Genomic DNA, 12,546 nt, shown 5'->3' on the forward strand with positions numbered 1-12,546 from the left:
AGCAGCATAAACAGAAGTGCAAAAAGTGGAGCCATCTTCTTTTGATAAAAAGAGTAAATACAGTGAAAACAAATATTCATGCACATAGTATGATCTTAAGAGCAATGTTAAATCAACGGAGCCTCAGCCCTGCTCATTTAATGTGTTCAGACATATTAAATAAAGTAACTTAAATTGATGAGAGCAAATTTTGGGTAGGGGTTATGGTTCATTTGTGCCCCATTACCACACCAGAGAAGTTGACTGGTGCCGTGCAAAAGGAGCAGTGGGGCTCTATGGCTGACCATTGGGGTAACCAAGCCAACCAAGCTACCTGAGTCAACCAAAGGGATGCTTGGACATTTTAGTAAACTAGTGGGGTACCTGGGTCAAAGAAAATAAAAAAAAGCAGAGGTGTACTTGCAGTAGGGAAAATGGTAAAAAGAACAGAAGAGCTTGGGTTGACCAGTGGGGCATTAGGGGCAACAACAAAGGCACTTGCACCTTTCTTACGTGAGATTAGGGCAAAATGAAGAGGGAAGGGGAGGGGACTTGGAGTAAACAGAAGGCCATGTATAATGACCAGAAGGCCACTTTGGAAATGGGCTTGGAACTTGGGCTGTTCAGTTGCCCCTCTGGTGTAACATTTGGGCAAAAATAAAGCATAGAAGTGGGAGGCACTCAGGAATCACTAGGGCCAATCGTAAGGGTATTTCAAGGGCATTTGGGTTGACCAGTGAGAAATTTGGACCAACCAAAGTGGTACCTTGGGTCATTTAAGTGCCCCTTTTGTGTGTTATTGTGCAAAAATGAAGCAAGGAATTGGCAGCACTTTGAGCAACCACAAGGGCAATTGGGGGCCTCTTGGTCCAACCATAGGGGTAAAACGATGGTAGATGGCCAAGCCGAAGAGCATGTGTACAGGACCAAGGGGTAGGCCTACTTGGGCCAACATTTTGACCAACCAGAAAGGCACTTGGACCATTCAAGTGCCCCTCTTGTGTGACAGTAAGACAAAAATTAAGCATGGAATAATGGATTTGGGCAGTACCTGGAGTGACCAGAGGGGGACATGCTGCTCAAGTGCCCCTCTAGTGTGAAATGAGGGCAAATCAAAAGCACATTTCCAATAGGACACTGACTACGTTTACATGTACATAATATTCCGGTTTTTGCCCTTATTCCGAAAAAAGACGAGATTCCAACTAAGCAGTTTACATGGCTAATGAAAGTGAATATTCCACTAATATTCCCGTTTACATGTAGCCGTACAAAATACGATTTTTTCAAAGTTTGCCAGCAGTGGCGGACTTGTTGGACTGTGTGAACACAGCGTCCCTCTTTCAGTCCTTCAACCAGCGATGTAGCGATGTGTGCGCATATCCAAAAACCTGTTGATATCCAAGTCTTGTTTAAAAGTAGCTGTGTTTCTCCTTATCGGGTCTGCAGCCTTGCAAACTGTTGGCTGGTTGGTTTGTGTCATAGCAACCATAGCAACGCACAGAGCTGACCATAAGCCGTAAACAGGCAAGAGGCCGTAAACTGTGGTAAAACCCCCGATAGAGATGTATATTCTGAATGCGCTGTATAGGCTTCATGTCCAAAGAATGCCTCTAAAACCCGAATAATACCGGAATATCCCACGTCTTAATCGGAAAATGCTATATTCGGAAAAAGGCCTTATTTGGAATATCCAACCGGAATATGCTGTTTACATGACCTGTATTAATAATAATAGTGGAATATTGGTGTGCATGTAAACATACTCAAATATATTTCTGTTTTAAAGGGCACTTTCGTACTGAGAGCATATGCACAACACACATGACTGGAGATGATTCATTTGGGCACTCTGTTATTTTTTTCTAAATACAATCAACAGTGTGTCAGTTTTGGTCTTTACAATGTGGCATGGTTAACCCTGGGCCTTGCTGTAAGTAAAAGAGATAGATCAGGCGCGTATGACATGGCACTTTTTCTTTTGCCTCCATTAATATCTGCAAGAGCCTGGGGTGATGTACGGGGCATGAGCGGAAGATATCTCGTGCCTACGCTAACCTCTCTCTCTCTCTCTCTCTCTCTCTCTCTCTCTCTCCTTCGCTTTTCCTTCCTTGCACCCAGCATACTACAACATGACAGACAGTGTCTCTCTCTCTCTCCCCCCCCCCCGCATCCCCCAGCCTTCAACATAAATAATCATGTAAAGGCAGTGTGACAGGCCTGAGCACTATAAGAAATGTGACCTTTTCTATAGCACTGGCTGAGTACAGTGAACATCCAGAGATAATGTATGTTGAACAAGAGTTGTTGCATCCAGCGTGAAGACTGTGGTGGTAAAAATAATGACAGTTTGTTGTTGTTGCGAAGCAGATAAGCTCTTCCTAGCCACTAAGAGAAGCCGTAGGAGCCTGCACATTTCAACAATGACAGACATTCAATGTGTCATACAGTATATTAATTTTGGCACGCTATACAAAGACAAGATTCATAGACAAAACAATTGAATATGTGTTATGTAATGACAGGGCTGGGGGGGGGGGGACTGCCTGGATAAATGTCTGTACAAGTAGCATGTTAACATCTATTATACATACATCTAAAATACACTTACAGAAGACGGCTGGGGAAATCCCTAAAGATCATGGCGCTTAAGACCACCAATGGATCTGAAATACATACTGAAAAGCTTCTATCATCGCCTCCACTTACTGCACGCGTCCTACTCAGTTGACAGAGCTTCATAAATAATAGCTGATCTCTTTTTCTAATTAAAAGGCTTCTTGTTGTATTACATCCTCGAGGTGGAAGTAGGCGGGAAGAGGATGCTTGTTTTCTCCTTTGTGTAGCCACTCTTATCTCTGGTTCCTGAATGATACCTTTTTTTTGTTTTCCTGGTTGTAACATATTCACTGCTGAATTTGCATCACAGCTGTCGGATTAACTCGGGGAAAAAACAGAAGCAGGTGGTTGAATATGAGAGGAATTCATTGACTTTTTTCACACCAAGCTGTTTGTAATGTCTTTGGCTCTCTATTTAAAGATAAACTCTCGGGTACTGGTTAGCTATGCGACTTGACTGTCACAGTTCAAATGTTGGTTTTAAACTGAGAAGCTGGGGGAACAGCCTAGCTCACAGAGAGGCTCTGATGGCTTCCTTGAGGAGCTGGAGGAAAAACACTTTTTAACTGGGGTGGTACCTTTGATTACTCTCCATTTCTGTGTGACTAGCTGCTTGCCGAAAAGCACTTTGTCTAAGAGAAAGTGACCTCCAACACGTTGAAGCACTTACCAGGCGTTCTGACATGGGTGTCTTGTCGCTGGCAGGTAGATGCTGCTCCAGGGCCAAAACGATGCAGTTGGCGATAATTGTAGCAAGGATCATGTACTCAAATGGAGTGAGAGGGTTAAGGAGCAGATGGAAGAGAAGAGGTTGCATTCATTTCATTTCACAGCTTTATCATAAATTACATTTTCATATGGAATGTTTAAAGGCCGACTTTTCAAACAGGATACATGTATTTACCAGGAGTAGAATGGAGTAGCCACTCAAGGTTGGTAACTCTTAGTCTAATAAAAACACGTCAGACGCAAATCTTCCTGCATGTTGCTGTATGAAAAATGCAATTCAACTTAAATTTCGACATAATCTATCCTCTAAAGCATATACCTTCCATCAGGCTCTGGTTGAAGGCTTTATAGAAAGAAAGCATCCTATACATGTGCTCATGATCTTTCCTGGTTGGCCATTTCTAACCATTTTCAATGGTTGGCTCATTCTGCAATCCATTTTCACTGGGTCATTGCCCGCGGGTTAGGGCCTATTGAGAGCCTATGAATTGCGAGGGAATAGGGAGCTTATGCCCATTAAGGCCAAGATGTAGGATTATTACCCATAAGACACCCTGATTATGCAACCAGAATGCTGTTTTCCTGGCAGTAAACTTAAAAAGGAAATGGGCATAATGGCAACTTGATTTTCAGTTTCCTGTGCGTTTTTCTTTTGGTTCCATGGCGTGTGAAGTTCAACTCATAGAGGTCACGGATAAATTGATAGTCATTGTTATTCTATTACAGCTAATGTTGTTCTTACTGTCACCCACAGTGCAGATCCAGCTCTCGTGTGTTGGTAAACCGCATGGACTGCTTACAAGCATTGTCATCTCACTGCAAAACAAGCACTGACTGGATTTCTGGTATTTTAGAGGACTTTTTAAGAGCACGGAAATTGTATATTTTAATGTACAAATGGGTCAAAAGATCATTTTTTTGCTTATGAACCGAGATTTTTTTTAAACTTGTTTTCACACCAAATCACAGGTTTCCAGACTTTTCTTGCATTAGATGGCATTGTCCTCATGGGCTGCTATTGTGGATTTAACCTCACTTCAAGAGGTTCACTTCTATGAACGTGGGCGACTTCAGCACCATGGAGAGGGCTCCTAACTGAGACAACGAGGCGGTGCTGCTACCCTGGACCCGGTCTCTTTTCTCCAGAGCAAACTGCGCCTTTTCATAAGAATGACATGACTGGAGAACCGGGGGGCAGTCAGTGTACGCAGCCACACCACTGACTCACTGCCCTTATACGCACGCAGCTTTTTACTGACTTCTAGTTGCGTCGATCGTTTGATCGTTATTAACTAACGCTGGGAATGCTGCCCGGTAGACAGTTCACGGCTGACATTTTGACAAAAGAACTTAGTCGATATGGACGCCTAGAGGCTCTAAGCTGAGCTGGAGAATAGAAAAGGCAACACAAAAGGCGGATGTGAAGTCTTTTCACTGCCCGCACCTAAAACATCTTTGTGTCATGTTGAACACAGATAAGAAGCGGAGCGGCAGGTGCAGTCAGCGTTGCGCGGAGAGGAAGAAAGAAAGACACTGTTGCTACTCCACAGTGTGAAAATAACTGCTCATTCAACAGCAACATCAACTGAAAGCACATAATATAACCCACATCAGCACCTAGAAACACAACAGCTTGACTAATAGGCCTGCGGGCGGTGGTGTGTTTCTGCTTTTTAAACGTGTGTGTGTGTGTGTGTGTGTGTGTGTGTGTGTGTGTGTGTGTGTGTGTGGATGCCAAGCAAGGACAGACAGACAGGTTATAGGCTCCAGATGCACCTGCTCTGTGCGTGGTGGGTGCTACTGCTTAGGAAGGATATGGCCACTCGGTTATTCGCTTTGCATACTTCCTGATGAGGTTGTCCTCGCGGAAGATGAAGAGGGAGCGGTTGACAGTGAGGCAGTTTTGTTTGACAGGGTTCGGGTTGTAAATGGCCATTGTCCGGGCTCTCTGGGCCATCGACTGCTTGTACACCCTCTGGCCACCCTGAGCGCCACCACCCCGGGCACCCCCTCTCCCAGCGCCCGGTGCGCCTCTCCCTCCGCCGCCTGAGCCTCCTCCATAGCGGGTGGGTAGATCTTCTGCGAAGCGAGCCATTCTGGAAACGGACAGATCCGAAAGGGTAAATCCAAACTGGTGTCAGTGGAAATGGAGGGGAGACGCATCACAACAAACACACTTCATCCAAACCACAGTGTTACAGAAAGCGCTGCGTTTGGAAAACAGAACAATGATTGTTGCCTCATTGAAAACCATGTCCTCTTGATCCTTTCCATCCATTCATCTTCAGGGAAATTTAAAACGTAAAAGTTTAAAGCAATAAAAAAAAAAAAAAAAAAAAAAAAAGCACTTCAGCTGTAAAATGATTCACTTCGCTGAGACTGTTGCATCCATACAAGCCGGGCTCGGAGTGGAAAAGAAAAATCACGCTGAAATTAAAACCAAATCACCCTGTCTCTGTCTAAAATCCTGACAGCATCGTGTCAGCATCCGAACACCAGTTGAAACGTCCAGGGTGTCAGGCAGAATCAGCAGGAGCGTCAGAAAACCCCAGAATTACTCCGTTTTCTTCCCCCAGGTGAAAGCAATAACACAAGCCAATCCAACATCCTGTGATTTCTGTTTGATCGCTCGCTGTATGGGGGCTGAAGGCTATATAGCGAGTCCTCAGTGGAATAAGGAAGAGCGCATGTGACCAAAATTAGCCTATCGGTGACTGGAGCGCACAGACGCGCTCAGCGTCTGTTGGTTGGCTGCTTGTAAAGAGAGACTGTAAAACTAATTAAGTTCACAAAAGGCCTGCGGGTCCAAACATGAGCGTTAATCAATCTTCTTTTTAGCGTCAACAAGGGAAAACGGGTTTTCTATACAGAGGATAGCAGCTTATAAAAGAAGAAGAAACATGTAGTAAGTGACCACATTCAGACTGAAGAAAAGTCAAGCAAAGATCAGACTGGTTTTCTCAGGAAGTTGCAGTGAACTCACTAGATAAAGTCACACTTCATGTATGTTCATGGAAATACTGTTTGCATACCTACCTTGTTGGCAGAATCAAACACTTGCTTTAAAAAACATTACATAAGGTAAATGAAAAGCTAATTCTAGAATGTGGATGTAAACCAGTAGTCTTCACATTGTGTGTGCAATCCAGGGAATATCAAACTAGTGTTTTAATAAGATATCTTACATTTTGGTCATGCTTTCTGTGTGCAGTCAATGAAATGTCAAACAGTTTTTTTTTTATTATTTTCAATTTATTCATTTAAAAAAAGGGCTTATCTACTTTTGCAAATGAACTCTTCACACATTTTTAATCACACATTAGCTTCACATCTTCATTGTTTGGGGTCCCACGGTGTCAAAATAATAATGGATTAAAACTCAATTTTTTCTTCTTCTTCATTACCTCATTAAAACAGACAATTACTAAAGTGGCAACCCTTCACTAGAACTGGACTTGCACACTTAATGAAGGTGGGAAAAAAACTACCATAGATTACCATAAAGCATTGCTATATCAAATAACAAAATACTTTTGTATATTAATTGTATTTGCCAAAAGTCATTCACATAGAAATGTACATATTGATCCTACATGGTGACGTTACTGATGTTTGGGGTCAGTTTTACCTCAGAGAGGTCCAGCTCCCTGTTGTTTTGGCATTTTAGGCCTTTATTTGATAGCACAGGTTTAGCCATGAAAGGGGCGAGAGAGGGGACGAAGACATGAAGCAAAGGGCCGCAGGTCGGAATTGATCCCACGGCCGTTCAAAAACTCCAATACAGAAATCCAAATAGACATATTTGGGATTTTAGAGGGGTAGTGCTGCGTCCATCCATAGTGCACAATATATAACCATGTTTTAAAGCTGAGGTCTCAGACGCCAAACAAAGGTAAGACATCATTTTCTATAGTGGACCTCTGAAACTGTGGTTCAAAATCATATTTTTAAGCTCATAAAATTAGTAAAAGTCATGATGTATCAAGGTGATAGCACATGTTTTTGTATGATTTTTGAGACGTTAAAGACGGCCAGGCTCTCCAGGACCCCAGACAGCACACTGGGGTTATTATTGACTACAGCAAGTGCTTTCCAACAGAAGCTCTGCACTAAACAGTGCATTTCTGAGAAACTCATAATTAGTACCGAAGCTCCTCACAGTTGTTTTTGCTCCTCTGTAATTTTATGTATACCTACGGAGATAATGACAAGACAAAAACTATGGTTTATACATATTTATGCAGACGTTATAACCTCTGTTGGCCTGAACGTGACTGCACTCCAGGCTTGGTGTCAGCAAAGTGTACTGCAGCTGATCGGCTGCTCTAAACAGGACTTTGTAGATAACTTACCCGAGTATTTGGGAATATTCCTAGATAATAAACTCTGTTCCTCTGTGAATGTTAATTACGTTTCCAGAAACAAATACTCATTTACACACACACACACACGGTCAATGTTTCTGTTTAACTATTCTCTTTCTGTATATGTCAGGGGTGAGTTATTTATCATAGGAAGGAAATAAACCAGCCATGTTTATGGTGGCTACAGGGATTCACAGACCACTATAAATTTAGGTAATAGCCTGTTTACATGAACATGAATTACCGTTGGGAACATTTTGTGCGTGGCGTTTACCGGAGATGATGGTCATGCTTTTCAAAACTAGATTTAGAAAATGGATTAAAATGCGACATCAACAACTTTTTACTTGGTCACTTACTGTAGATTTAAAGCGTGTATTAGTTTTCACCCCGCAGCTCTCATTTCCTGTGGTCCCCCCCCCCACAAGAGGCACACAACATAGCAGATAATAGGCTACTTTTCTACATTTTCTGTTATTTTTTGCCATTCAATCAACATAAAATATATGTTCAGAAGTATGTGAACACAAACACTTCACCATGAGTAAACAAAAAGGTACATGAAAGGTATGTGGGCAGTGGTGTCCACATACTTTTGGCCAGACAGTGTCAGCTCTGATACTGTGCTGTCAGTCGTTTTGAAACGGAAGGTGTAAGGTGCCCTTTCAGACGTTTAGATGTTAGAATTTATCCATGAACGTGTGTGAAGTGTGTGTGTGTGTGTGTGTGAGACACACTGCAAACACCTACAGCACCAGACCTGACTAACCTTCAATCCAACTAATCCTAACCCTTAATCCAATTCAGTTAACCAACTGCACACCTGACTAGACTAGTTCACTTATTCAAATCAATAGGCCAAGTATAAATGGATCCAGTCTTATGTTATTTTGCTCATCATTAAAAAAAAAAATCTAATCTAGCTCTCTGTTAACATCATCTGCAGCCAAATCATTAATACAAATGCTTTAGATATGGCTGAGGAGCCATCTAGTGGTTCAGCTAACGTACTGCAAAACGAATACAACAGAGTCACTGTCTTATCTAGCCAATGTTGTGCTTACATTGCTAAAGAAACTGTTATAATGTTGCCTTTGTAATAAAATCCCCAATGGAAAATATCCAGTGAACTGGAGATTCATTTGTAAACGGTAGAACCCAATTTGCCAAAAAGACCAATGCAGGGATCTTCAACCGGGGCACCGGGACCTCTAGGGGGTCCTCAGAGTCAATGCAGGGGGCCCTCCAAATTACTGCTTACTGGCCTATAGGTAAGGTAGTCACTAAGGTAGCCATCCACAGATACAGTTAATCCTAAGGATTCATTCACTGTGCCACATGTATGTTTAACATTAAAACATGATTTATAAAATCATGCCAACAATTATTAGGCTATTCGAATAGCTTAGTATTCTATACAAAAAAAAATAAATAAAATAAAAAAAATGTATAAAGGCTTTAGGCCGCCTTAACCCTTATTGTAGGCCCGCAAAAGCTCTGGGCTTCCTTTGTCACCGTCAACTTGTTATTGCCAATTGAAATATGTGTTTGGGAATATGCACAACTAAAGCACAATATATAATGACTGTGATTTCTGATTGGCTGAGCAGTGACATGAGGAGATCCTGCTTTATTTACTTATTTTAAGGCCCTGTCTTGTAGAGGTTCCGCCTCTGTCAAAATGTAGTGTAATTACCTTTATTATAGTAATGTGCAAGTAAGTTAGTAAGTTAGTTATGTGCTTATGTTAAATATTCTAAAATTATTTAGCTAAAGAGGCCTTATTGTGCTTTTTGGTTTTTCCTTTAGTGTGTTTTATAGTTTTTTCTGACGTAAAAGGTCTTTAAAGTTCACCCCCCACTGAAGGAAGTTGTCTCTCCCACAGAAAACACTTCTCCTGAACTGCCTGAAACGCCTTGTTTGAATTGCAGCCTTTACTTCCATAATTTGGTTACGTCACCATTGCACATAATGCCCGCCTGGCTAGTTTGGCACGCCCTAAAACAAAGCTATAGTTGGAGTGGAGGTCAGCCATTGTGATTTCCTGTGGATGTGGTGTTCCTGGTAACACCTGGTTCCTGTGACCCAACCAAACTTGGACGCTGTAAGTTTGGCCACCTTTAAGTTGTTTTACTGTTTATTTGCAGGTTTGCCTGTTGATGTTAACGTTAGCATGCTGCACGGCTAATGTGGCTAGCTTCAATCGTTTTTAATCACAGAACAAATAGGCCTAAGGGGCCATGTAGTATTCCCACACAGAAACCCTGTTTACTCGTTTTAATTTTCCTGAAGGGAATGTAAATGCTAATATTAAGTGTCAAGGTTCGTACGACTCACCCGCAGGGCCGTGGCGTGCTGTTCAGGGTCTCGTGCTTCCTGAAGATCTGACGGACACCGTCTCTCCTTCCCGCTCTGCTCTGCACATCCAGGTGTAAAACTGTGTCATACTTCTGCACGGTGTCGGTATCACCGGCTCTCCACGACGGCCCCTCAGGGTCTCCAGCGCCGGTGTCTGCCCCCTCGACAGGCCCCGCCTCCTCCTCTACCTGCTGACTGGGACGGTCCCTCCTGTCAGGTGACCGAGCCCAGGTATCCTCGTACTCTGCCCCCAGGGTAAGCATCCTCCAGGAGCCCAATGTGGCTGCGCGTACCGCTGGCAACGTTAGGGCAAAGAAAGAAATTCATGAAGCAGTTATTCATTGTTATTTTTTCTGGATGAACACACACACACACGTGTCAAAGTGGAGAGATGTCAGAATGATGGGTCACTGCAGCACAGCGCCTCGAGAAGTTAAGGGGTCGGTGCCTCGCTCAAGGGCACCTGCGCAGTGCCCAGGAGGTGAACTGGCACCTCTCCAGCTACCAGTCCACACCGCGTACTTGGTTCGTGCTGGAACTTGAATTGGCCAAAGCCAACACTGAGCTACTGCTGCCCCAATAAGAAGGCACAATAAAGGCCTCACAATAGGAAGACAGAAGTCATCGTGCCATTTCTGATTCGTGGATGCCCAATTTTACATGCTGCACAATATAAAAATAACTTTAGGAAGTCAGCATCTGTCTTATCTCAAAAGAAAGCAGGCCTAGTGCTAAAAAGTGGCTTAAATACACAGCTTCCGTTTGGCTAGCGAGGTTAATAGTTAACACCTTTTTTAGAGATACTCTTTTCCGCGAAGACATTTGCAACACAGTGTTTTAATCTATTGTAATGCTAACGGATGCCATTTAGCTGCTGTCAAGCCACAGGGCCCTCCAGCAGTTGGTGTTTGATACCCAAAACCCTTGTTGTACTTATACAATGATTTGTATTCCAGGTGGGGACGAAGCAGGTTGTCCTCGAAGTTAATTTTTTCCTCTCAAAAAACCAAATGGTTTGAAAGTGCTTTCAATAAAGTATACACCTCACCTGTGTGCCATTTGAGAATTGGGTCTTCTTCGCTTCGGGCAGTGAGCCAAGACACAACAGGTCTGTTCAAACAGACATTTTGACATGTCACAGTAGGAAAAGCACTGGTGTAATTAACAAAAATGACTGATGGCTGAACTCCATTTAGATGTTATCCGTTTCAGGGTCCTGGTACTGTGCATGCCGGCTCCCTGTCACACCATAATGGCTTACTGGGACACTAGGCCATCATTAATGTTATTGGCAACACCTGTGCTTTTCCTGCTGTGACAAGTCAAAATGTCTGCTGTGAAAAAAGGATTTGGGGCCATTACCCAGCTTAAACTATCCATATCAAATAAAGTGCATTGCAAAGCTGCAAACGCATCCTTTCATAAGAAACGGGGGTATTATCTTAAACCACTGTGGACTTTTTCCAACGTTGCCATAATCTCTCTTGATAATCACAATTCAGTTTCACTGCTAATTCCCCCAAATAGACCCCCCTCAGGCCTATTTTTCAGCCCAGACACAGCCTTACCGATGTGTGTTTGAACAGAGATGTGATGGCATTGCATTAAAAGTCAACAAACAACTTTTGAATTGAACTAAATTATTAGACTATGTGATTTATAATTTCCATTACACAGTCAAAAAATTAAAAAAAATTAAAATATTATGAAAAATAACATAGCATAAATTTACATAATATAAAAAAAATGTCATATTGTGGAAATTATTTTCTGCTTTTCTATCCTGTTAATCATCTTGTGATGGACCCCGGCTGTCAGTTTGGCCCAGGGGCCTTTACTCAGGATGTTCTACCCTAATGATTATTAATGCAATAAAAACTATGTAAACCAATGCAAACAAAGAAGGTATGAACGAGAATGAACGTACCATAAACCACAGTCGATCGTCTCTCTTGCCATCTGGAGTTGTAAGGAAGTGCTCTCTTCATAACTGCTCTCCAGGGTTACTGACATAAATCCAACTCAACAGTGGAATAAAGCAACTATTTGACCCTCACACAGTTCATGTACTGTATTATGTCTGCCTGCAGGAGGCACCAGGTCAGGGGCACCAAAGACAAAAAAAAAAAAAAAAAAAAGTTGCTCCCACCTTGGAATGCGGAAAGGCTGCTTCCTGTCCGGCCACTTAGAACCTCGTTATCAGACCAACCGTCTTCGATGCTCGAGGAGAAATGTCTCGGATTCAATTATCGGCTCTGTTTTCGCTGTCCGCCCTGGTAACCAGGAAGGGAGCAATCATCGGCCAGTTTATGAGACCTAAAGGGCCTGCACATGTTACAGTTACTCACGTCCTGCTGTGTTTTCCTCACATTGGTGCTACAGGCGATACTTTGAATCCAAATCCTCTCGGTGTTTATTACTATAACTGCTGAATAATAAATGTTTTTACAACATTCTTGCTTGATTGAGTTTGGTTGCAGAGTAGCCTACTCAGGTA

At 42.7% G+C, this 12,546-nt stretch overlaps 1 protein-coding gene across 3 annotated transcripts in view; it reads right to left on the bottom strand.

Moving 5' to 3' along the window:
- cacna1bb (calcium channel, voltage-dependent, N type, alpha 1B subunit, b) overlaps positions 1-12,146 on the bottom strand; it is a 209,735-nt gene extending 197,589 nt beyond the window's left edge. For all 3 annotated transcript variants that reach the window (XM_078270682.1, XM_078270681.1, XM_078270680.1), the window contains exons 1-4: positions 11,977-12,146; positions 10,029-10,344; positions 5,145-5,423; positions 3,269-3,374 (exon numbers count right to left, since the gene is read on the bottom strand). In XM_078270682.1, coding sequence (XP_078126808.1) covers positions 3,269-3,374; positions 5,145-5,423; positions 10,029-10,344; positions 11,977-12,037 — 762 coding nt within the window. In that variant the 5' untranslated portion in view covers positions 12,038-12,146. The remainder of the gene's footprint in view (positions 1-3,268; positions 3,375-5,144; positions 5,424-10,028; positions 10,345-11,976) is intronic.
- Positions 12,147-12,546: the final 400 nt, after the last annotated feature.

The sequence above is a fragment of the Sander vitreus genome, chromosome 16, assembly GCF_031162955.1.
Source record: "Sander vitreus isolate 19-12246 chromosome 16, sanVit1, whole genome shotgun sequence".
NCBI lineage: Eukaryota > Metazoa > Chordata > Actinopteri > Perciformes > Percidae > Sander > Sander vitreus.